This window comes from Acipenser ruthenus, chromosome 7 (assembly GCF_902713425.1).
Source record: "Acipenser ruthenus chromosome 7, fAciRut3.2 maternal haplotype, whole genome shotgun sequence".
Classification (NCBI taxonomy): domain Eukaryota; kingdom Metazoa; phylum Chordata; class Actinopteri; order Acipenseriformes; family Acipenseridae; genus Acipenser; species Acipenser ruthenus.
The window spans coordinates 50,504,874-50,532,457 of NC_081195.1; the positions used below are offsets into that span (position 1 = coordinate 50,504,874).

General features: G+C 36.5%; 1 protein-coding gene across 1 annotated transcript in view; it reads left to right on the forward strand.

The window, feature by feature from the left end:
* cog5 (component of oligomeric golgi complex 5) overlaps positions 1-27,584 on the forward strand; it is a 100,604-nt gene that overhangs the window by 72,237 nt on the left and 783 nt on the right. The window contains exons 12-21 of the mRNA XM_034024226.3: positions 200-404; positions 3,100-3,261; positions 3,865-3,964; positions 10,342-10,452; positions 12,558-12,620; positions 14,447-14,550; positions 15,856-16,093; positions 19,025-19,101; positions 22,368-22,494; positions 22,804-22,883. Coding sequence (XP_033880117.1) covers positions 200-404; positions 3,100-3,261; positions 3,865-3,964; positions 10,342-10,452; positions 12,558-12,620; positions 14,447-14,550; positions 15,856-16,093; positions 19,025-19,101; positions 22,368-22,494; positions 22,804-22,883 — 1,267 coding nt within the window. The remainder of the gene's footprint in view (positions 1-199; positions 405-3,099; positions 3,262-3,864; positions 3,965-10,341; positions 10,453-12,557; positions 12,621-14,446; positions 14,551-15,855; positions 16,094-19,024; positions 19,102-22,367; positions 22,495-22,803; positions 22,884-27,584) is intronic.

The window sequence follows — 27,584 nt, forward strand, 5'->3', positions numbered from 1 at the left end:
CCCCAGTTAAATCTGGGATGTGATTTACATGGATTTTTCCTCCCCTATAGCTGCCTGGACAACAGAAAATCAATTAATGACCTGAGATGAATTACAGTAACCACTGTTTGTGTGGTTATTTTAGAGCAGATATGTTAACTGGACATATTTATTTATTTATTTATTTATTTATTTATTTATTTATGTATTTATTTTTAAGCATCCTCATTTCTGAAGCAGGCGTTGGAGGGAGAATACCCGAAGCTGCTAAGATTGTACAATGATCTGTGGAAGCGTCTTCAGCAATACAGCCAGAGCATTCAGGGCACTCTGACTGGCAATGGGAACACAGAGCTGCCCCCTGAATTGCCTCCAGGAGATGTGGATATGCAGGATATTTTCATGCAGAAGAAACAAGATTATGAGTAAGAGGGTGTTTTTTTTAATAGTGTGAAGGCTCATCTTTCTCAGAAACCACTTTATATTGAAAATAATATTGAAACACTTATTTAAATTAGGTTTCTAATTAAAGAAATCCAATTATACCAATTTTAATTAGTCCCCAAGACCATTATTTTGCCACTCTTGGCGAGATGCAGTGAGCCTCGCATCACATGATTTGATTTACACAGTTCCTTTAGTAGGCTTGCTCTTATGAATGTATGTGATCACTTAAGAACGATTGGCAACTTCAAAACATATCGTTCTGAGAGTATCACCTAATTTTGCCAGGAAATAATGAAAGCTATCCCCAGTGTAGGATGTTTGTAATACAACTAAAACAAAAAAGCTACATAATTTCCAGTGGTGACAAAAGCTAGAGGGTTTAACTGCTGTGGTAGATTTTACCTTGTAATTACAAAGATTGGTTTAAATCGAATTTCATTCAGTGTTTGCTTCCCAACTCTTGATGTTCCCAACTAAATCTAATAGCTTTTTCATATTTTTCATATTAAGTATATACACACATAAAGGCAAAAATATATTTATCACCCCAGCCGGTAAGCAAGCTGTTAATGGAAACGCCTTAGACCATAACAAGACTTCTAAGCCCCAAAGTTCATGAGGAAATACCCGACTACTGTCTCTGACTCATTTTCTCTGTGCTAAACTTCACCCCACCCCAGCAAGAGCCAGTCAACAGAAATCCATTCAAAATTGGAAGAGTGGTTGGTGGGGAAAAAAAACAAACTGTTTCTCAAGTCCTAAGCAGGGTTTATCCAAGAGCTGCCCGATTCCTACAAACAAGGGAAGTGATAGATAGAACAAATTAAATAAATGTCATGTCGGGAATTAATTCTTACCAATCCGATGCAATTTACTGGGTTTAGTCTTTTCCTGTACATAATGTATTCTATCCAAACACATCTTGTATATACTGTTTGAGAATAAGTTCAAGGTGCTAATTCTTAATAAATCACAGAAAGCATTAGAATTGGCTGGCAGCCAGTCTGAAAGCCACATCCTTCCCAATCTCTATCACCCAGGGACACACAAGAACATCTTAAGTCCAAGAGCGGCTTTCCATTTTAAAGTGTCGCCTTTCAGGATAACTGTTACCCCATTTGATTCCTGCAAGTGTGTTTCTGCAGCAGCTGCCCACCTGATACTGTACATGAAGCTGAATGCTTCTATATTTAGATATTGCAAATCAAAACCCTGGAGGGTCATTTCATTCATCAAGAACGTAAAACTGCTTTTACAAGAAACAGAAATCAATCCATTTGTGTATTTGCAACTTATGTGACGGAATTGAGCCCTTTTGTGATACTGGGATATTTTAATATGAAGTCTTGATTTCAAATCGATTAATGGACCCAGTGAAATCTATTTCAGGCTGTCGTAATTCTTCCTTGTGTTTGTGTAAAAAATACACATACCTTTACGTTGTGTGTGTGTAAAACATTTTGATACTGTCACTGGCTAAGCTTGCTATGCAAGATAATCAATGTTAAAAACTCACACAAACATGTTCACTCCATGGAAGGGAGTCATTTGGACCATAAATTCAGTTCCAGCCTATTTAAAGAGGAAAAGCCACTGATGGGGAGCCGGCAAAGACTAACTGGCCTCCACAGAGTCTAGACACTAATCCAATTGAGAACCTGTGGCAGTGTTGGTTCATTTTAGCATGCAGGATATACATCTTGCTTTTATTTATTTATTTATTTATTTATTTTTGAGAAATACTATAGGTAAATACATTTATGACAATAACAAATAACTAGACTAATATAATCTTTTCTGAATTCTATGGGAAGGGATCTGAATGTGAATCACTTCTCGTGTGTAACCTGGGGTTTATGAGATGATTAAATTGTTTCATTACCAGTAATAAAGTTGCAATGCACCCTTGTTGTAGTTGCAGAGATATTTTGAATTATAAAAAATGATGTATTTATTTTTATATTAAACATTTTCCTGAAATATATACTTAAACTGGTTTTTGTGTGAATGATGCAGACCAAATAACATTTAATTAAGTCATTTGTATATTGTGAAAACATGCTATTATGCGGTCTGAGCCAACCTAAAGCTGTCACACGTATTAATAATTGGAACTTAAAGTTGTTGTTTATTTCCCTACAACCTACGTCATTGATGTTACTTAACATGCTTGATGTAGAGATTATATTATTTTCTATTCACACATGAAGTTTTAATTACTGTAAGTATTATATTGGATAATTTGCTTGGTTTGGTATCACAAATACAAGTTTATATTCCAAGAATCGATTTGGTTCAGCCTAATACAGTAGTCATTTGCTTAATATATTATTTAGCTTTGGAAGTGCAGCTATTTTCATGGCTGAGTAATGATTTTTGGTTTGTTTGATTGATTGTTTTAAAAAAAAAAAAAAGAATCTGCTTTTTCGCTCTGACTTCCTGATTAAATGACTGGCAGAACACCTTGAAATGTTTGTCTGTGGAAGATGTGTGGCATAAGTGTCTAATAATTTCCCTCATCTTATAGTTTGATAGGCTTACGAGGCTGATCGAGCAACAGAAGCCTAATAGTTTTGTGGCAACATAAATCATTAATATAAATTATTACTGTATGAAATCCTTGAACACCACTAGTACAATTCAAGGTGGCATTCAATATGTGTTTTGTTTTAGTCCAGAGAAAGCTCTGAAGGACTCCCTCCAGCCGTATGAAGCAGCTTACCTATCCAAGTCGCTCTCCCGTCTGTTTGACCCCATCAACCTCGTCTTCCCTCCTGGGGGACACAATCCTCCTTCCAGCGATGAGCTTGAGAGCATCATTAAAACAATATCAAGGTATGGAATAACCACCTCTGTACACTGTATGAAGTGCTTGGAACAAAGTCCAGCAACCTGTAAGGATGTACATAAATAAATAAATGACAGCACCTCATTTTCCACATTTTATACAAATATGTAATCTATAACTTTTAAACAGTCAGTTAAATGTGTAAGCCTAGTAAAATCATTTTTTAGTAAAATTATCAGTGAGAAATAAAGAATGTCTTTTTTTAAAAAGATAAGGTGTTTGTACATGTCCATGTTTGAAATTTAACTAAATGATTTGATATGGAATGCCAGATGTATTCTTGATCTGTAGAAATCCAAGAATCTTTTTTGTTTGTTTGTTTTATCAAACATTAGCAACAAAAAATATTGAATGTGTGTGTTGCTGTTGGCAATGTAGATGTACATAAAAGCACCAGTGTTACATGAACACCCTTTCTTTAATATTGCAATGGTTATGTTTGTTAATTTTTTTAAAACCATAGTCGTTTTGGAAACCTTTGTGTTAGAATGGAAATTGGCAAAGAAGAATGTATATATAATGAGCATTATAACTCATCTGGTATGTGTTCACTGAACTTTGTTTTGGCATGTGTCTGTTTTAACTTTCAGTGAACTGAATGTGGCTGCTGTGGATCCAAATTTGAGTTTAGCTGTGGCGAAAAATTCAGCGAAAACCATCCAGCTGTTCTGTGTCAAATCGGAACAACTTGTAAGTCGCTATGCATTTTAAGTGCTCTTAATGAAGAGGGTTCTGTTTTGTATGAGCACACACATTAAGTGACTGTGTCCTTTTTCACCCTCTGTCTTCTGGTTAAATTATTCAGTCAGAGTAACATAGCATAAATACCTACCACTATTTTGTGTTTTGTTTTTAATCGACCTTATGTCAGTGTAGGGGTTTTCTAGTCCTAGATTAATACAGCCACGTGTTCTAGTTATAAAAGAGGGTTGATGAGAGAATTGTATTGAAAACATGAGTTAAGTATATAACCGGTATTACTGAATCAGCAGTTAACAACATTCTGCCGTCATTCTTATCTGTGTGATTTTTAGATTCAGTTGTAATTTTGCAATGGTTTTCTTTATTTTTTAAAGTGTGCATACATATACATACATACATACATAGAATTAACTGCTTAACATGAAGTCTGCATTTCAGGGAGGATAGCAGAATATTGAACCATAAAAGATCGCTTACTGTATAGGGCACATATATTTTATAGATTTTTTGTTTTGTTAAAGCGTCTGGTTTGACAGCTCTCGAACTGTCTTTAAATTCAATCCACTAGCATTTAAGTTACTTTTTTTTCATTAGTTTTCAGGCATCCACAATATATTCAAATCAGATGCCATCGCTGCCATCTACAACTAGCTAATAGCTCATAAATCATTTCAGCTTTGCTTTTGTTCAGAACTCCCGTTTCTAATTCACTTTCAAATGTAAAGCAGTCATCTTTCTAGCTTGTGTGTCCTCTCACTCACTCCAGATCCTTTGCATTAAACAGGTTCCCATCACATACATGTATTCTGTTTGTTTGCAAGAAAGTGCAAAGCGCATCTGTCGTGGGAATAGCCGTCTCTGACCTATCTTTAAAGGGTACATCAGCACTACATGAAAGATAAAACATCCCACCTTGCTGTTCCGAATGTATTTGGTCATTGTATAATAATCTGTATGCACCCAAACATCTGCATAATGCCAAGTTGCTATGTCCAAAATCACTGTTCACGAGCATCTCTTCTGAGCCAAAAAACATGACTTCCGTATGTACCCTCACATGTGCTCTGAAACGTACCAGCGCATGCCCAGTGAAGCGTATTATATAAGCTATATTAACTCAGTGTGAAAATGCACTAGTCTGTGTGACAAACATGGTCCGTCTAATTTTCCATAATTATAGCAGCACTATGTTATTTCAATGTACATCTTAGCTATAGCTCCAGGTGATTTGAAATGTTTGCAGAAATGACATGTATCAAATAAACTAGCAATTGAGTTTCGGAAACGATGCATTTCCTTTCGGAATGAGGTCTTTGAGGATGATCCGACCTAAAAAAACAAATGTTGCATTTTTTCATCCCTCGTATTTGGTTTTCATTTGCAATTCCTGACACACCGTTGAGTGGGAAAGTCGAATTCGGACACAAATTCCATCTCCCTGTCAGCTTCTGAACAATCTGATGTTGAAATAGTCTGGCATTATTTCAGACGTTCCCTGTGTACAGTCACACTGTGTTGCTGCGGAAAATTTGAATTTAAACTGTTAATGACAAAACTTCGATATTTAACAACGAAAGTGCACATGATGCATAATTTACTATACGGCGTAAGGTTCTGTTATAATAACGTTTGTGATTCCAATTCAGCTTATAAATCCCAGCAACTTGGGCAGTGGAACGGTATGTTTTTCTTTCCGTTTGTAGATTTTTGCTTGCCATTGTAACTGTGTCTGTTTGGCTGTTTTTGTTATTTCTGTATACCCCAAGGTGTCTGATAACAAAAACATCCAAACAGACACAGTTACAATGACAAACAATGTTGCCAAGTCCCGTGAGGAAAAAAAAAGCCCAACCCATTTCAGAAGGAGGGGAGTGGGGGTGTTTATATGAATTCCATATTTTTATTTAGTAGTTCTAGTTTTTATTTTTAGTAGTTCCAGTTTTTGTTAGTTGAACTGGTGGTGATAGGATGATTCCAAAATTCTAGTGATGTGCATATACATTGACACCAATCAATCATGCAACTTGTGACTCTCAAAAAATTAAAGCGAAGTTTTAAAAATACAAGCCCAATTCCACTTATTATAAGCAGACTTGGCAACTGTGATGGCAAGCAAAAATCTACAAACGGAAAGAAAAACATACCGTTCCACTGCCGTATCGAAGTTGTGTCATTAACATTTTAAATTCAAATTTTCCTCAGCAACAGTGTGACTGTACACAGGGAATGTCTGAAATAATGCCAGACTATACTTCAACATCAGATTGCTCAGAAACTGTTAGGGAGATGGAATTTGTGGCTGATTACGACGTTCCCACTCAACGGTGTGTAGATGACTGTGCATGTGTTGTGTCAGAAAATGCAAATGAAAACCAAATACAAAGGATGAAAAAATGCAACATTTGTTTTTTTAGGTCGGATCATCCTCAAAGACCTCATTCCAAAAGGAAATGCATCATTTCCGAATCTCATTTGATACGTGTCAATTCTGCAAACATTCTGAATCAGCTGGAGCTATAGCTAAGACTTTGGGGACGTATATTGAAATAGCACAGTGCTGCTATAATTGTGGGTAGGTCCCTTCATTAGTTGGAAATGAGAACAGATCCGTCTTGGGTTTTCTTTTCCCCGCAACCACTTACACAGCACAGACACTTTTTTTATTATTATTATTGAATGCAACATTAATCGTAATAATACATCAAAATACAACATGCGAAGGAAACATGTACAATGTGAAAGATGTCTACTACACAAAACGAAAGCAGGTACAAGTTCCTTCCTTATGGAAAATTAGATGGACCATGTTTGTCACACAGACTAGTGTGTTTCCACACGGAGGTAATATAGTTATACAACGCTTCATTGGGAATGCGCCGGTACATTTCAGAGCACATGTGAGGGTACATGCGGAAGTCATGTCTTTTGGCTCAGAAGAGATGCTCGTGAACAGTGATTCTGGACATAGCAATGTGGCATTATGCAGATGTTTGGGCACATACAGATTATTATACAATGACCAAATACATTTGGAACAGCAAGGTGGGAGTTTGTTTTATCTTTCATGTAGTGCTGATGTACCCTTTAAAGATAGCAAAAAGATGTGGTACTAGTTTCAGTTCCAGGGCTCTACAGTGCAAGCGCAACACGATAGAATTTATGTAGTGATTTTCATTTCAAGACATCCTAATAAGATATTAAATGCTGAGCCTGCAGTGGGTGAACCAGGTAATCATGGTAATAATTATGCGCAGGTAAGCCAGAAAGTTACAGTCCAGTTTTACAGTAGTGAATTGTTATTCAGAACATATCCCAAGCTGTGAGCTGACTGACAGCTCCAGGTGATGGTGTCTGTTCTGTGTTCTAATAGCTGTGCTTGTCAGGTGCTTGAAAAGACAATGACGCTTAACAAGCTTTATATTGCATGGCAGCTCACAGTCTGTCTGAAACAATGATGACAATTACGTTTATTTTAAGGTTAAAATCAGATAACTGACTGGGAGCTGCTGTGCCAGCCAGTGCAACCACCTCAAGAGCTACAAAGCAAAGGAAGAAACAGTCTACAGCCTGATGATGTATCGTATCTATTAGGTCTGTAACTGGACCTGTTACTCATTTGTCTTTCCGTGATTTAGGAAAGGTTTAGAACGAGAGAAAATCTGATGGTTTTTATACATAATTTTTTAAAAAATTAAAAAATCTAATTTCAATGCTCTTTTTTTAAATGGTGCTATTAATATATTGGCAAAAAATGGGCCGTAAATAAATACATTTAAAAAAAAAAAAAAAAAAAAAAAAAAAAAAACATGAGAAAGAGTACCTTAAAGGGGAAGTAATGCTTCCAGAATATTCAGTCATAATAATCATAATAATCCTGGAAGAAAAAGAAAAACACGCATGGTCCACCACAAAATGCATCATTATTTAGACTCCTGCCTCTCCCTGCAAATTTCGAATGTTTTATGTTTGGACAAGGTCATTCATAGTCTGGTACTGCTGCTTGACATTTTGTGTCCTAATATTATTCTGGGTTTGAACTAGTAATATACAGAGGCACAGTAATTTAAGAATGACACTGCAGTAGTAATTCTCCTGTTTTAAAATAGAAGTGTTTCTCATTTTCATATTTCACCCAAGTTAATATCTCTGAATATACAAATAGAGAGGTACTATGAGCACTGTCACGCAGAAGTCATTTGGTATGCAAATACATCTGTAATGTTTTACTTGCTTGTTTTTTTGGAAATGCATTTGGTTATTTTAGGGATGAAAGTCAGGTTTTATGATAAATGTAGTTGAAATTAATAATAATGACAGAATACAACAGACAGAAGAATGTTGATCATGTAGCAACATTACATTGGCATGGGTAATTGGAATTCAGTACAGAGTGTCTTGAGAACAAATGTAATTACTATAGTTATTACAGTTTGTAAAAGTCATTCCTCCTATTGCTTGTGCTAGCAAACAGTAGATGTTCATCCCAGTTCATCGCTGTGAGCGAGTACTAGAATATGTGTGCTAACTATAGAGAATATAAAATCTAACAGACAAAACAAAGCACAAACCTCAACGTGCGACATCATACTATTTTTAAATCTAGAAATAAAGTATGTTTTTCATCTTTAGGTTGTGATATACTTTCCTGATGCTGTCAGGAAGAAATGTTAATTCCCTTAAGGCTTAAAAAGGAACATGTGTGATGGGTTGTTTAGTAGCTTCTACTGAAGCTGAAGATTGCTTGGTACACCTCATCAGTTTTATCATTCACGGTCAGAATCTTGAAATGATATATTTTATATTCGTTTTTATTTTTAAAATACAAAAGATGCTTTAGTCATCTTTCACTAACTTGAAACTTGATAGTGGGACCTAAAAAATGGCATCTTGTTTCCGGATCTTAAGGGTACAAAGTAAATTGGGGGTTGAAGCAGTACCCTGGTATCTCCTTTTTCTTTTTATACCATGAGAATATTAGAAGATTCCACATGGCTCCAGCATAACCAGGAAAAACAAAACCAGCTTTGTGCACAAATAGGTACTTGCTGCTAAAACATACACGTAATACAACTCGCTAAACCCATCAAGAAAAAAATGAAAAAACGATGGAAAGACCAGAAGTTAGCTGAAGGTACACAAACGTAGCAGCATAACTTGTATCAAGGCTGTTCTCTTCACCATCAATGAAGCATCATTTTTATTTATATTTAAACGTCAGACAATTTTATCATGGCTTTATTATAACGCTGCCCAATAAAGGCTACAGTAATACAGCATTTGTCGTATGAATAGTTGTAATAAATGCAATACAGTTTATTTTAATTTAGTGTGCTGATTTTACTATGTTTTGCTAATGGTTTTAGAGTAAACTGTCAGCAACAGAGTACAAGTTTCAGTGTCTCTTTTTTGTATAGCAGAGACAAGCGACTGCAGAGAAAGAGCCTACTTCCTGATTTGTTTAGTTTTCAAAACATCTTAGGTAGGTGAAGAAATATTGTTGTAGACAAGCTCTTGATGCACAGTGCCATGTGAACTATAGACATAAATCTAAAAGCATACACCTTGGTGTGTTTAAAAAAAAAAAAAAAAAAAAAAAAAAAAGTTTGGTTTTGCTGTATGTATTTGTGTCCTGAGCAAAAAATAAATAATTCAATAAAGATGTCAGATTTGTCATACACATAACCCTCTTATACGTTTTTGTTCTTGCGACAGCTTTGGTGTACCTACCCATGAGGTAATGGTTACATTTCCTACTTGAAAGGGAACGTTGGGTTATTATCATAACCCTGGTTCCCTGAAATGGAAATCGCTGCGTCTTATTGCAGCAGTCTTGAGGGAAAAATGATGACGTTTTGAGTGTCAGCAGTCTCTTTTATGCCCTTGGGGGCGGGCGCGACTGTGTCACTGGCACTATATGCAGCTTTGGAATATCTGTTAAGGTTAAGCGGTATCAAAGGTTTAATACCCATGAGGTTAATGGTTACATTTCTATTTCAGGGAACCAAGATTATGATAATAATGTTTTGGTAGTTGTCACAGGTTCTGACAACTCTACACTGTTACTCATAACCTGTGTTCGTGGAATGCTTGTTAGAGTCATCTAACATATGTGACTGTCAGCTGGTGACTGACTTCAGAAGTCAGCTGAAAGATGAGGAAGGGTTAAGCTTTTGCAGCACAGCTATTTATTTATTTATTTTGCAATCCTTGCTCGTCCCTGTTGTGAATACAAAGTCTAATGAACCCATAAATAGATCAGGCATTTGATCATAAAGGTCCTAATGATTTTTGACCTATTAGCAGCTTCACATGTTGCCTGCATCACTGCAGATTCTGATTTTTTGTATCATTTTTATATTTAACAGCTGTCCACTCAAGGGGATGCCAGCCAGGTTATTGGGCCACTTACTGATGGGCAAAGAAGAAATGTGTCTGTTGTCAACTCTCTGCAGCAACTGTTCCAGTCTGTGGGGAAGGTAAGGCCGCTGGGAGGCCAGCTTTGATAAAGCTGTAGATGTTATTAACTACTGGGTTGGCTTCATTCACTGCTGCACTGTGCTGTATACTTTGACATGTAATTATAATTCCCAGGCTTCTGTCGAATAATGTATTCCATTAAACTTTTCAACCCCAGTTTGACGAGCTTACAAATCATCATGAAGCAATTTCTAGTGATGACTTTGTCTCACTAATTGGAGTTCCATAGTGGAGTGGCTGGCCTGCTCTGCAAGCTTGATTTATTAAGAAAGGCAGTTGTGTTATCAGAGGTGGTCTTGCAAAACACAAAGGAACAACAAAGCCAGAAAGACCTGATGAAATAATAGATCTTAGATCTGCAGTGAAACCGAAACAGTTATCTATACTTAAGCCTTGGTGCAAGTCAGTTGAATTACTGGGAATTTTAGAATGAAACATTTGTTATAAATAGGGCATCTTTTTTTTTTTTTGTGGAGTTTTTGTGTTTTTACACGTTTTCAGCCTAATTGTACAGTAGTAAAATAAATGTAATTGACCCTGTTCTCTCTGATACTGAAGTGCTGGAGTTTGTCAAAGCATCCTGCAGCTGCTCAAATTTAAGTAACCGTATCGAAAGGAATCACAGTGTGATCTATACATGTCGGTTTACTTTGCAATACTTCTATACTCCTCAGTTACTAACACTTCCCAGCTACAGAGCAGGAGTCCAGTGGAGTAAATACAACAGGTAGCTCTGTTACAACTAAATAAACTTCCCTGTTAACAACAAGAGATTTTCTCCAGTGGGACTTTATTAGTTAAAACCTAAAACCAGAAACTATTAATAAAACTGAGTGAATAATGATTTGCTGTAGGTAATGTTGATGTGAAGCAGAATCACATTTTGTTAGATAAAAAATGTATGATTTTTTTTTTCTTCTAAAAGTTTTACAGCTTATGCTATCCCTCTGTCCAGTGATGTATTGTATAATAAAACACAATTACCTCTGAATGTAGCAGCATGTCCGTGTAACATATACAATATGTATGTAAATATATGGAAAAACTGGTGCAGGCTGTAGATAGAGAGGTTTATCAATGGTTAGAAAAGACCAAAAGAGTCCATATGCATACTGTATATAATATGTTTTTTTTTTGTTTGAGAAAGTATGTGCTTAATATGGCTGGGCTGGGGCTAGAATCCCTCACCCTGCTAAAACGTGTGCAATGTGGCCAGGTGATAATTGATTCATTACATCTGGTCACATGCTCTCCAGAAGATCTGAGAGAGAGCTCCAAGGGGGGGTTCGTTTAGAATGAACTGAGAGCAGCAGTTAAACATTTAAACGGTATTGTGACAAGGTACTCGTGACACATGTGCATTCCAAGACAGAGAGAACACCAGCACAGGTGCGCAGGATTTATTTAACACAAAACAGAAAGTAAACAAATGGGTCATGTGACGATACCAACGATGGTAACGCACAGAGGACACATACAAGACAGACAGGCAGCAAGTCTCAATCGAGCGCCTGTCTGTAAACAATCATTTGATCAAACATAACTCAAAAAAGCACACAAAACAAACCCGTTTCGACATATAAATTACATCAACGCTAATTTCCCTTGTGCAGGGCAGGACTACAGGTATGTTTAAAAGAAAACAGTAAAGAAATGAAAAAGGAAAGAATATACACTGAATACAGTAATTACACGTCCTTTCTCTTGAAAAAACTATCCAGCGTAGATTGCTCTTCACGCCCGTTGCCTGGTTGCAGTTTGTGTGAAGATGACGGACAGGCAACGATTGCATTCGTCACGCATGATTCGTACTACAATAGGTCATCTTTGAATTAGCGTTCTCTTTGAATCAGTCAACCATGGTCTTTGTTTCACTGAGAGAATAACACACTTTATACTGGAGAAAGTTCAGTGTCAGTCAGTACTGAGATCGTTGTATCCGGGTCGATCCTCTACGTGATCGTTCTAATAGGGCTAATTTGCATTGAAAAAAAAAAAACGGTTCTTGCTGTTTTGATCGTTAAAAACGGGTGTTTGTTATAGTGAAGTTAGCCTGTATATTCATTCACATTAAAAAAAACTGCTTCATTTCTTTGTCTTTCAGGTGATTTTAGGTCTAAGTTCCTTCCCGCCAGCTGCTGAACATGCGATCACTGCTTCATCAGAGGTAATTTACTGGGCATTCACTGGGTATCATTATTATCAGACTTTAAACCTTGGACCTTTTAACAGCAATGACTGCTTACAGATGCATCACAAGTGGTCTTGGCGAGTGTTTGTAGCTGTGTATAATTGCCGGTTATAAATAGTGGTTGTTTCTGATAAGTGATCCTGATGAGTTAAATGAACATGTGGAATGTCAAAAGCTGTTGAGTCATAGTAGGTTTAACATGAAAAATCTAACCTAAAAGGAATTAAACCAATGTAGCAATTTTATCCAATTTCCTTTTATTGTAAACTATTAGTGCCCAAATTATTTTATGAACCTCCGGTTTTCAGAGGATATGTATATTATTAAGCCCATGCTAAAATATGAAAGATGGCTGGTTTAATAATGAAGAGCCAGATATTCATAGTCTCATAATTTCATGCATATTAATTGTTGTGTAAATTATGGACTGCGTTTGGTGTTCTCAATTCCAAAGCGTACTTTTTTTAAGAACAGCAAAACACAAGCTTGGAGTTGTGAGTCATCAACAACATTGGGCAGTGACACAAGCAATGAAGGTGAAGGTCAAAACAAGTTCAACTTGATCCATATAAAAGTATTAACTCTGCCAGCAATGCCTATTCACAGTGATTTGAATTTAATTGAATTTAGTTACTTTTATAATGTATTATTGAGTTTCTAGCCTTGTACTACTATTGGTCAAAGAAGCATGCAGTGTAATAATAAGATTACCTTCTTTACAACTGAACATCTGTTTTCCTTTGAAAAAGTGTTGCTATAGAGATTGTATTAGTAGTGTAAGGTGACTCTGGGGGTCAATTAATTTCTTTAATGATCTATATGCTGCAACTTCAAGACCTCCAAAATGTAATCAGATTTCCTCTTTTTTTAAAATCTGTTTTTGGCTTGTGTTATTTTTATTGAAGTTTATTAGTTAGTAATAGAGGCATGTGTCACAATACAAGACCAAAAGCACGAAATCGCTCATTGTAGTTCACCAAATGGCTCTCGAATGAAGAATAAGTGTGTGTTATAGTTGGTATGGATACATACTCTCCCTGTCCCATTTAAATGGTCTTTTAACAAAATGTTCCATCATTAAATTACTATTTGATCTTATTGTGCACCATACAAGTGCCAATCAGGATAATCACATGTATCCTGATGCTTTTCATATTGTGACTTGTGTGACATTAGTGTATCACTACACCCCAACTCATTTTCATTTTTGTGCAGGGTTTGCAGTTTACCAAAAAATGCCAGTTACTTCCTCCAGTCTTGCATCATTTCACAAAAAAAGTATTTGTATTTATAGTGTGTTCAAATTGATATTTTTTAGCACACGGAAATGTGGAATCTTGGAAGAACATACTGTGCACTAACCTTGCATAAAATCAGTTCAGTGTGGCATTAGTTGCTACTGTAAGCAGCAATGTAATCGTTTCATATTTCTTTGATCCATTGTGAATCGGATGCCTGCACGTTAATCAAATCTGCTTCTTCGTACAAACTTTAATCTCTCTTTGTTGAGAGAAAAATCTAATTAGGCTCTGTTTCTGCATCAGGTGAATGAGAACAAAATCTACAGAACCAAAAGTTTACTTGGCAAACAAAAACATTGTATTCTTTAAGTCTTCATCACAAATTAAGCTGGAGGCTAGAGCATAAAGGAAACATTCTCATATACCTGTGAGGGCACCTTTTTGATGATATGCCACGCAATTGATAAATTAGTCTTGATGTATAAGCAGCATTTATAGGCAAAAACTGGCGAGTGAAATCTCCTGTTTCTCTCTCCGTCTCTGTTTTCCACTTGGCTCTAGATGATCCAGGCCCTCATGGGCAGTGCCGTGCAGCCCCTGCTCCGTTCAGTCCTTGATTCAGTGGAGGCTATTCTCATCACCATGCACCAGGAGGACTTCTCAGGGTAATGATCATATAGCCTGCTCCCATTATTCAAACTGTTCTGCAGGATGAATGGGTACACACATTCTTTGTATTTTAATGGCTCATGTTTAACACATGAATACATGTTTTGTTAGAGAGAAGTATGTTTAGAATAGCAGATCTACTGCTGATTTTGTTTAATTTTCACGCCATAAAATGTAGTACTGTATATACACACAAACCTATTCAGGGTTGGACAGAAAAACAGAAGTAAAGCATTGCTGCTGAACTACAGAAATCAAACACAAATCATACTATCGAATAGAAATCGTATAACAAAAGACGAAGTTCAGAACTATAGTCGTTTTTCAGATAACCCCCAACTGCCACAGCAGTGGTATCCAGGAGAAATAAAGGTAACACTGCCAAGCATGTAGGAACCATGGGCAGTCAGTACAGCTCTGGTCCAGTGTGACCAGGCTGCAAGTTGCTACAATTGTTCTGGAGGATCTTTAATGCCTCGAACATCTATAAGGAAGTCGGGGTGGAACTCTACAGCAAAACCCACAGAGTAATCACTTGTGAGATTCCTTTGTGAAACATCACTTGTTCTTTTAGTCTTGGATATGTAATTCATCCATAACTTCATCATACATTCTGAGTTTGTTACATATTAACTGAATTTGAATATTGAAACCAGTATACCGTTTATGAATAAATCACAAAAAACTAAGAAAAAACAATTGGATGGTGGTCCATATTAAATGGTGTGCATTGTACAGTTTATCTGTTACATTAAATGCTTCGAAGGAGTTAGAGCTGTCGGTCCTTTTATATGACTGGGATTATTTTCAATTTTCTATACACATGGGCCATATTTTCAAAGCACTTACTCCAGTCTTTTTATCATATTAAAAAAAAAGACTTGCATTTAATTGTGTCAAGTAGTTAATGTACAATAACATTGTGATGATATTTATTAAGTGAATAACTGTTTTTACTAATAATTACAAAATTATTTATGGATGTAACCATTTTGGCAACAGTAGTTTCCATTCTTGTGGCTTTTTTATAGAAAAATTAGTTTTTTTTTTCTTGTTAGATTCAGACTTCTGACTGGTATTGTATGTATAATGTTGATTCACCAAAGCCAGAAAAGCATATTGTGCCTCATCTCCAGGATTTTTACTGTATAAGTACAGGTCAGGTCAGAAAGGTCAGCAATGTAGTTTCATAAATAGCTTTAGCATTATAGTTGTGTGTGAAAGTATATATACATATAAATATTTTCATGTTTAGTTGTGAGCACTTAACAAGTCTGTAATCATGTGTTGTTTTTGTCCAGGTCACTGCCTAATTTGGGTAAACCTGATGTTCCCTGTTCACTCTATATGAAGGAACTGCAAGGCTTTATAGCTCGAGTCATGAGCGACTATTTCCGACACTTTGAGTGTGTGGACTTCATCTATGACAACACTGAAGCCATTGCACACAGATCCATAGAGCTGTTCATCAGAAATGCGTGTCTGCTCAGGCCTCTGGGGGAAGGGGGCAAAATGAGACTGGCAGCTGATTTTGCTCAGGTAAGAAAAACAAAATCTCTGTTGGATTTCTTTAAAAGGAATTCATTGCCCTTTGCACTGTTAAGTTCTTGCAACAATTTGGCACATTTTCTGTTTGTCTCAGTGTGCTTAATGTGAACATCACGGCAGTACTTCTTGACAGTAACAAGGAAAAAAAATATAAAGCCATTTCTGACAACAGGGTTTTTTTTTTTTTAACAGGCTTTTAACAATACATAAGTGGAGAAAATATTGCACAACGAAGTCCAGGTCAGGATGCAATAGAGCACAAATCACCAAGTAGTGCTCTAGTGCTACGTTTGCACCATTTTTTCTAAATTAAAAAACAAACTGGTAATATAAAATTGTATATAAATAATTCAGTGTGTTATGTACAGCTTTGTTCTTTCTTCGTTTATAGCATTACCAAATAGTTTTTCCATTTCGAAAGAAAGATGGTGCAAATACTGTTTCAGTGTAAATGTTAGTGAATCTAGCCCAATGTGGTACATTTTAGACTCCCATATTTTTACCCAGTAAATCAATATTAAACCTTGTTAGTAGTGTTTTCAGCTTTCAGAAATGTGTTGACAGGCTAACAAATTAAAATGAAGTGACTAGGTTCGTATCAATCAGAAAAGAGGGAAAAAACAAATTAAAGGGTAGAATAGGTATTTATGTTGACATCCCATTCAGACCTTTTTCAGACGTAAGGTATTTATGTGGGTGTTAATACTGGAACAGCGCATGCTGTAAATACCAAAAGTGTACTAAAAGATTCTGAAGGTTTACATTTGAAATGGATGCATCGTGCTTGATTCGACTTTGGTCTTCAGATTAGGCGATGACTCACTGTAGATTTATGTATTCATTATGGCTCTGCCATTTTTTTTGTTCTTATGGAGCTAAGTATCTGACAGTGAAAGGCGCATGTGAATTGTTGTTGTAGTCAAAAACACTTAAATGGCAATTTACCTAAATTGTACTGAGCACTTGGAGTATGTCGGCTACTAAGGATGAAGGATGCAGTCTTTTGTAAACTCCAAGATTTAGTATTTTCCAGTCAAATTATTTATTTTTGTATTCCTAAAATTAAGTATGGTATGACGCCTTAGTGTCTGCTGGAACTGTGGGTGTTTTTTCTTTTTTTAAATTTCCCTTTTGTGCAGCTTGTCTTCCGGCAAGCACTTTAAAAGGAACCGCTGCTTTTTTTTTCTCACAAATTCCAGTTAGGCTTTCAAAGAAACTGCCTGCAAAGCTGAGAGACATCAGAGAGATTGGGATCTAAAACTACTTGTTCTTGAGTGTAATTCCTTCCCCTGAACCTTCGATAACCCGCGGCTTTGTGGAATCGGTCCATAAGGCTCCAGCTGCCTGCCAAAATTGCTGTGTACCTGTCGGCGCACACGACTCGCAAGTCATTTATAGTCTGGTCTTAACTGTCAAGTCAGAACGAAGACACCTGATTAATCTGACTAGGCTTCTCACCAAAGCCTTTTAGCACTAAATACTATGTTTAAGGTATTTATTTAATCCCTCCCCCCCCCCCCCCCCAAAGCACTTGCTTGTCTTTTAAAAAAAAATAAAAAAAATAAAATAATTAAATTAAGACCATAAAATCTGTTTTTTGGTATGTGGTTTGTGTAGATGCACCTTATGACAACGAATCTACTCCAAGCTGAAACTTTTGACTGACTTCTCAGGCAGTGCTTTTGTTACCTTTCAAATGTCCTCCATCTGCAGAACAGTCTTGAAACAAGAGCCTTCCCTTGAGAAACCTCTGCTTGCAGCCGTGTGCAGTACTAGGACCTGCAAACATGTCAGAAGAGGAGTCATTGTGCCTGATTTGTAGGCTCTCAGACCGGATCTACCCTTAACTCTGTTGAGAATTCTTTCTATACTATAGGAAGAATAAAATAACATAACCTGTTCTTTTTCAAGAATACCAAACCTCAGCACTGTTCCCTTCTTTACTACCTTGAGGTAGTAAGACCTAAAAAATATGTGTGTGGAAAACATGAAAGCAGAAGACTTCATGTGGATATAGTGGAGGGGGTCGGACGTGCATGTGTCACGCTTTACATTTTTCCATTTATCCAACGGTGATGAAACTTGGTATTAACATTGTTTACCAAACGTTATTGACAGTATTAGATATATAAGGCCACCATACACAGGGCGATTTTTGTCACCGGCGATATGTCGTCAGTGGTTTATCGTGAGAACCTTCTCACCATATACAGGCCGATTTTTTTTTTTTTTTGTCATCCAGTGAGAGAATGGCAGAAGGAGGACTGGCAGTTTTGTGTGCTTGTGCAACTCTTGCTTTGAAAAACAGTTAATGTAAATGGGGATGCGGGTTTTACACACACACTATATATATATATATATATATATATATATATATATATATATATATATATATATATATATATATATATATATATATATATATATATATATATAAAAATGCAGCAGCAACTCCAACAGTAATTATGAATACGAGAATTCATTTCGACACACTGGTTATTAAATAGATGCAAGTGCTTTTTTATTTGTTAACACTGGTTTAGACTACCCTGGAAGGTGTAATTTGTCAGGAGATCGCCGTTGGACCAGACTACTGTATTGTCTTCTTTCAATGGTCAAATGTCAAGCTATTCCCAACATTGAAGTCTGCTGTTTTATTTACAGAGCTCAAGATTTTCCATTGTTTGTAATTGGCTTTCCTGTATGTAGAACACAGCTTCCAATAGTTTTAAGGTCAAGTATCAGTCTAGCAGCACATTGTATCTAATATCCCTGACCTATAACACTTGATATTATTGCTGTGTGAATGGACGTTAGCTTTGAACATCTGGGGACTTCTCAGAGCGGGGGTGTAACTGGATGTTATTACAGTGGTCTCGCTTCTCATGATCACCTTTTTATTTAACTGCTTTATTTTTACAGATGGAGCTGGCGGTGGCCCCTCTATGCAGAAGAGTGTCCGATCTGGGCAAGTCCTACCGTTTACTCCGATCATTCAGGTCAGTATCAATTGACTATAGATCCGGTTTAAGGGCAGCTTTTTTTATTTTACCAGTTAATATGAATGCGATGCCCCTTGTCATGTGAACACGGACTACTGGGATGAACCTGCAAAGAGCTGAGCTGTGTCTGTGAAAGAAGTTTTAGTGACCCTGTAGCTTCGTGTCATTCCATGATGCCCAAAGACACATTCGTATCTGCAAACAAACCACTGCTGCTGCACTTGTTTCTATAGAATAACTTACTCTTCCACAGTAAAGTTGCCTTTGAGCGAGAAAGAAACTGTCGACAATCTCCATTTATGATTCATATTTTAAATAAATATTAGTTTGCCTGCTCCAAAATTATTTTTAAAAAGGCATTCCTTCTGTGTTATTAGTATGTATTATAGATTGTCATGTCTTTATCTACACAAAATACAAAATAAATAGTTTTCATTCCTCATGGTACTTTTATTGTAGACACAATTGTACTGTGAATGTTTCAAGTGTAGTGCATCTCTACTTCCAAATGCAATGGATCATTTTATTTCCAAATCATTAGACCTGTCCATATCTAAACAATTTGCGCAAGCAAAGCCAGACATGAGCCATTAAACACTGTATTTCTCGTTTGTCTGCTAGTGGGCTGAAGATGTAAATGCTTAAATCTCTACTCAGTGTATCTCAAGCCAAATTAGTTGATGACTGATTTTTTCTGCAGAGCTTTATTAATCAAAAGGGCTAGTGTTTGATATGGCCTTGAAAATAATTACCATCCAGTATTTCTGTCACCATTCATCTCATTGCTGCTTGTCTATGCTCATGTTCCTGATTTATCTAAACCTAAAAATTCTGTGCCATGCTTTAGTCAAATTGTATTGCTAATCACAGAAAGGAATAACCTTTTATTATGGTGTTGCATTGTGTGATTAGGGCATAGACAGACGTACAATTTAACTTTATCTATCGTCATCTTTCATCTAAATTTCCTGTTGTGGCTGTCCATGTCCTGTCAAGATGAAAGCGTGATTTGAATTGTGCCCAGGTCCTGCGTAGTGGATAGTCATTTCTATTGTGATTGCAGTTATTTGGGTCAGTTTGATAACACAAGATCCGGTTTATATCGTCTGTCTGCCTGTTTCTCAGCCTCTTAGTCTTCACATTCATCCATTAGACCAGCTAATTGAATTGTTAGGCTTTCATTATCATTTTTATGCTGATGATATATAGATTCATTATTTCCTTGTTTGTCGGAAGTGAATATTGCTAGGGGAACCAACTGATATGCTCAAATTAAAAAGGAATGAAGTATAAGATAAACTGTACAGTCTTTTATTTATCTTTTCATGGTTGTTTAGAAAGCAGACAGACTGATTTATACAGTAGTTTCTCTCCTTTTTTTTTTGTCATGTTAGACCAGGAACCAAAGGTTACAATTTAATTTTGGCTCCGCTGTCACCAACTAAAAGTACTAAATAACAAAAATGATGATAATGTGATAAGGATTATTAAAGGTTTTTGGAATAATCGCTGAGAAATCGGTCTATCCTTGATTAAAAATGATCATTAACTAAAGTGCATCCAACCATTCTGAGGTGTTCATTCAGTTCCATACCCATCACATTCCACAGGGGAAGATGCAAAATATCAAATTCAGAGGTACGTGCAATTGAAAGTACTTGAAGAATTGCTAAGTAATTTGCATATCATTACATTTCTTTGGTTAATTATGCAATGGAGCGTCACCCCAATAGAGACCATTTCATATGCCATTTGATAACAAATTAGCCTTAATTTCAAGTTTGAATGCTTCGTGTAGCTTTAGGTATATTTTTCTACATAGCTTGCCTCATCTCATCTGTGTCTTTGTTCCTGTCGCAATGACAGCGTTGTGCATTGTTCGTTGGAACATTTCTTACGTCATTTAGCCTGAGAGTGCTTGTAAAATTGCAAGATTGCACTGACGTTTGTGAGAAATATAGGGCTGAAATATTACACATCTCTCCATAACCGGCTGGAATAAGGTGGCATAAATCATAGGAGGAAATAAAGAATGGTGGAAGCTGGAGAAAATTCTTTGGGAACTGGGGAAGAAAAGTATTAAATGCCAGTAACTGCTGCAATCAAATATTTCAATCTGTTACAGCCATACAATAGTGTATTACTATTAAACTATATACAGTATGTTACTGTTTAAAATATCTGCAGGGTTGTGTTTTATTTATTTTTATTTGCATATGGTGATTTAAAAAAAAAAAAACTATTTAAAAAAAATTTAAAGCAAATAATAAATAAAGCTGGATCAAAATACAGCTTTACGTTGGCTAGGTAGGACAGTATGATGGTAGCAAACTTTTAATGAACCGTACCAGTGGGTGTCATTTTATGGTCAATAATGAGGAGCTATGCTAATATTTTGGCTGTCACGCATTCGTACCGTTAATATGTGCTCAGCAATGCAACCATCAGAATCGCTTCTCTAATATGAAATTCATTCAAGGTAAAATAACATTTCTGTTAAAAGAGGTATTTTGAGTCAGAATTCATTTTCCAAGAAAGTCTGTAACTACTAGAATTACATGAGAAGTATGTTTGTATTGATTTGAGCTTCAGAGAGTATGGTTTGCTGCTGAGATTACAGCGTTTGTTTTTCTAGTTTTTGTAATCTGTATTTAGAACGCAGATGTACAGTATAAACAGTTGAAGTCTGTTGTGAAATTCCTAAGAATGTACCTTTGACAATCGTGGGGAAGCAGTGATGTATTGCTGTGCCATTACAGGAGATAAGGAAGTGTATTTCTGTCTGAATTTGCCCCTTGAATTGAACAACGTTCCAGAGGTCTAAAAAAGTATAGTACAATGCCAGTATGATGACATCAGAAGTCGTTGTAAATAGCCATTGATATATAATTAGTTTCAAGTGTTTAATTACAGCTTTGATACAAGGACTTAACTTATTAACACTGTGCAATTCAATGGGGTTTATTTTATTTAAAGCAACCTAAAAGTGTGATAATGCACAACCATTTGAAAAAAAACTATAAAATAAAATAAAAATTTAGCTATGAAACTTATTTTTGGGAAAGTTGTGTCAAAGCATAATGTTGAAATGAGCTCTACTTGGTAATCTACAATATCCTGGTAATACAAAATTGTATCAATTTCTAAATGCTGTTTCAGCTGGTATTTTATGGACCCAAAACTCTTTGCTACCCAAATGATTTAGTTTGGTTTCCTCACAGATCTCTTTATAGGATCTTTTTTTGTTGTTTTTTTTTTTCCAGGCCATTACTTTTCCAGACGAGTGAGCACATTGCCAAGAGCCAGGCTGTGGGAGATCTTATCCCCTACAGTGCCATCCTACACTTCTTATTTACTCGGGCGCCATCGGAGCTGAAATCCCCACACCAGGTATCTAATGGAAGTAGCATTGATCAGTGTATTTCTTTGAGCTAATAAGTGAAAAGTAGAATGTATTGCCGACACATTATATTGAGATGTGTACTAACCTCTGGTTTCGCAGACCCAATTAACACTAATCTTGAACTACTGTACATGAGGCAACCTGACTGACTAACCCGGGTGTGTGAAATTTAGCTGTATGTGTACTGTATGAAACATTAAAATATCAAAAAATTATTCTTCATGTAAGATGCATGGGTTTTGCTTGTACATTTCCTGAATTCAAATTCTGCAATGTGTCTTTTGAATTGATTCCAGAGAGCAGAATGGTCCATTGCCCGCTATTCCCAGTGGCTTGACGACCACCCTTCAGAGAAGGATCGACTGATTCTATTAAGGTAAAGCTCAGTTAGGGGTGTTTGTTTGTGCTCCAGTTGAGACATGTAGAGTATGTTACCTTTTTCAGGTTGTTTGTGTTAAAGTTTTCAAGGTTTTCTGAGCACACTACAAAAACTGTATTCAATAAAATGCAACAGCTGTACTGGATTGTAATGCATACTATATATAGCAAATTACATAATATAAAGTAATGACGAAAGGGCCTGGAATGTATTATGTTTAGTTTTTTAATGGATAAACTAGTCATAGTGAGCGTTCTCTAGTTAACTTTATGTTCTGTACCTTTTGTATGAGTGGTTATTATCAAGCAGACACCTACAGTACACAGCGAGAGAGAAGATGGTCAGGAACACAAAATGTAGGTTTCAGGTATTGAAAATTAAATATTCATCACCAACATGTATAAGGACTTGCCGCAGATGTATAGTATGGATATTGTGGAGTCGTTCATACATACCCATGTCATATATTTCTTACCAGGTTTTAATGCATACAGTACTAAAACACAACGTATAAGGGGAAAAAGGAACAGTGGGGTGAAATTGTCAACAATTTGCTAGTAATTCAAACACAGATTAGGTTAACCTAATTTAAGGACGTTCTTTTACACAAGTTTATAAATATCTGTATACAGATCGGTGGATATATGGCAGAATGTCCCTCTTACCATTCAACTTTTAAACTACAGTTGTTTGAGTTGTAAGTAATTTGAAGTGGTCTGTGCTTTTTATTAAAGACACACTGAAGTCATCTTGTTCATTATACAAAATAGGAGAATAGGCAAGTTCAAAGTATGTCTGGTCTGTTAAAAATAACTGAAGCAATGACCGTTTTAAGTGGAAATATATGAGCATTATCATAAAACTAATGGGAAAGCTGGCTTTGTGACAGACATAGTGCACCAGTGTTGGATTCTTGCATCCACATGGCGAGTTTGCATTCAGCAAGGCCAATGTTCAGCTCAGGTTCTGGATTGTGATGACTCACAGGAGACTGTTTCCCTCCACAGTGAGGGGGAACATATGTGCTCCAGTGAGAACTCAAAATAAAAAAATTGAGAGCCAGCCAGTATTGTACTTGAGTCACAAATTAAAGTTCATGTACACCCAAAAAAATTAATTGTTCATATATTACTGCTGTAATATGCTTTGTTTAATTACATAGCTATTTTGGAGATGTTTTTCTCAAATGATTCGGTTCTAGTTTTTGTATTTTTTTTGAACATGAGTAATACTGCTAATTGTATGCAATTGCATTTAAAATTAAACATTTAAAATATTTTTTGCAGATGCATGTATAAAAGATCTACAGTGTACTATTAAAAATAATATGAGCAATGTACTGTATTGGTGGTGTTCATCTACTAATATTTTTTTCACCAGATAATTCACCTGTGACGCTTGGAGATTATCTTTCCAAGTCACTCTAAAACTTAAACCCCTGAGACCCAGAGGTTTCATCTAAAATTCATTTCCATATAAATGTCAGGCCCCCGGTATATGTGCAATTCCTAGTAACCAAGAAGCCTTGTTGCTCATTCCTTTTCCCTAATGGTGTTAACTGACATGTAAGCAGCCACAGCTCTGAGAGGTATAAACAGAGAAGTAAGCAAAGAGAGGCTCAATTGTTGTTACTGGCAACAAGGATTTCTTGCTCATGTATAACTTAATTTTATAAGCTAGACCCAGATCATGTGAGAAAAGCATTAATGAGCAGCATATTTTAATATGTTAAAAAATGGATCCAATATGCCCCACTCCTCCTGTTTCATTTTCAAACTATAGCTTGGTCAATGCCCCTGGCTCAAAATACCCAAGTGTTTATGCATGTACACTTGCCGTACCTTTTTCGGTGCTTCTTGCTACTGGTGTATATTTTATCACATTACTTATAATGTAAACAGCACCCCTAGTAAGTAAAACAAATGGGTGATGCATTGTTCACAAATAGCAGTAGAAATTATGTCGCTCTCCTATTGCTTAGTTTCTAAACCGAACAAATTCATATCCAATATATGATGTGTTGCCGGGCAGATCTTTTAAATGTTGTGTTTGGTACAAGGAATGGGGCCTGGTTACATTGTATATTTTCTCTAAACAAAAATTATTGAACGTTACGGGGGTTGAAGAGGACATCCTAATTACACTATTCATCTTGATAGCTAAAACTTGTCCTTTTTAATGATGCTGATTTCCAGCGCTCATTAACACAACCAGGGTAAAACTCCTCAGCCAGCTGAATTTTCACACTGATCTGACAGGCTCTCCGCAGGGACACAGGCTGGCGTTGATGGGAATTAGCTTGAGAGGTCGGGGGTGGAGAGAGACTTCGGAGCTGCAGGAGGCACTTCTCCTATTGAATAGTGCATTATTTTAGAAGCAGACTTTATATGACCCAGCAATTACAATTGTCGCACTTTTTTACCTCTAAAATGTTATGACCCTAAACTTAAAGTTTTAACATTAATCACAAAAATGAGCAATTGTGTTGTTTAATTTACTTGTGACAGATTTTAAGACAGAGGACCAGAAAAGGTAAACATGTGCAATGCAAGTATTTATTGGTTAAAACATCAATTATACACCACATACTTATGCACTGGTGCAGGGAGTGTTTGGGATATTTTAGTACTTTTATAAAGCTACATTTTAATAGGAATTTGTGAGTACATTTGAAATAAGGTTGATAAAGGTTTAAACAAAATTACTGGTAGACAGCAAACTGACCACCAATACAGTAGTCATAATCTAATAAGTCAACAGAAGCAATGTTGCTGAAGGGCATCGCTGGTAATTTGCCTTCTAAGGGTAGATGTTTCCTCGTGGTGCATACTTTATTGATATGTCAAGAGCTTTTGACATGTCCAACTTATACAGTAGTCTGTTTGATAAAGTGGCAAGCACTGGGTTAAGTGGACATGTGATTTAAGAGTTTTGTTTGCTACCTTTGACATGTGTCAAAAGTACTTCCTCTTTTAAACTACCACTTGACAGAGGAGTCCTGTAAAGTTCTTGGTTTCTGTGGTGTGTATGCTTATAATGGACATATGTGTGTTGTATGCCTGTGTGTTGGGCCCCCTTTTTGTTAATAATTATTATTATTATTATTATTATTATTATTATTATTTTGTTTATTTAGCAGACGCCTTTATCCAAGGCGACTTACAGAGACTAGGGTGTGTGAACTATGCATCAGCTGCAGAGTCACTTACAATTGCGTCTCACCCGAAAGACGGAGCACAAGGAGGTGAAGTGACTTGCTCAGGGTCACACAATGAGTCAGTGGCTGAGGTGGGATTTGAACCAGGAACATCCTGGTTACAAGCCCTTTCTTTAACCACTGGACCACACAGCCTCCTGTGTATTGGGTATTGCGTATACTATATTTGGAATAGCAGATATGTAATGATGTATCATGGCACATTTTGACCCAACCAGAAGAGAACCAAGAGGCAGGAAACTACTGTCTGGTCATGGGTGTAGCAGGCCGAGGTGTGTGTGTGTGTTTTTTTAATGGAATAAGAAAGTCTAAAACATCTCTTAAACAATCATAGGTGCCTTTTTAGGCTTCGTTATTGGAGCAAGGTGGCAGTTGCTGTGTAGTTATAACTTTAAACTGAACTTTGGAAGAGCATCAAGTCTGTCTGATAATTGATGTAAAACTGCCTTGTTAAGTAGATCCATAGTCACAGAGTATTGGATGGCTATTTGATCTATGTAGTCAAAAACTTGATTTGTGTTTCATGAAGGGATTTATCCATCTTTACACAAATTAATTGATGAAGACTTGTATACATCTGAAGTGACTATCAAGGGTTTTCAACAACTTTGCATGGCTAGATAATTGATAAATGGAAATTCTGCCACTTGTAAGCAGATACTGTATATTAAATGAATAAGGGATTGTACTGCATACTCTCATAACAATAACAGAAAAAACAACAAATATGCATGTGGTTAGCAGTGTAAACTACATCATGCCAAGGTCCTGTATACAGGTGCACAATGCATCATATTGGTTTTCCTTTGAATTTTCTGACAGTGAAAAAAGGTGTAACAGCACCCCTTAGTGTATAGAAGTGGAATTGAAGGGATAGTACCCAGCAAATACTTGAACTTTGATCGAGTGTGCTGGGAGATTTCATTCCTGGTTCTGCTAATTGTTGGATAGAGTGATTGAAACAAAACATAGCACATTGAATCTGGCAGGTAGTCCGGTCAGGTCAGATCACTCTCAGGACCCATTACTTCCAGCCAGTGGTTTATTTATTTAGTTTTCAAATGGGGAATCACTTACATTGCGGTGGGTGTGACCATAAATGGTGCCAGTAATAATTAACAGAGTGGCTTTCCCCAGTATCTGTAACCTGTCCTGCATTTGGAGGGTTAAAAGTCAACCCCTCATGATGAGACACAGCTCATGACCTAAGCTTCAGTAGTAGACATTAGGAACAGTGCAGAACATGCCCAATGGGATACAGGACATGTTTGCTTGAAGTCCTTGAAGCTGCTGATGTCATTTTCTCTTTTACACTTCACTTGCTTGTGCTAAATACAGCATTAGTGGCAACACTATTTCCACTTACCTGCTGTTACCAAATTCAGTATTGCAACACAATACTGGGGCAGCAGTGTGGAGTAGTGGAGGGCTCTGGACTCTTGACCGGAGGGTTTTGGGTTCAATCCCAGTTGGGGGACACT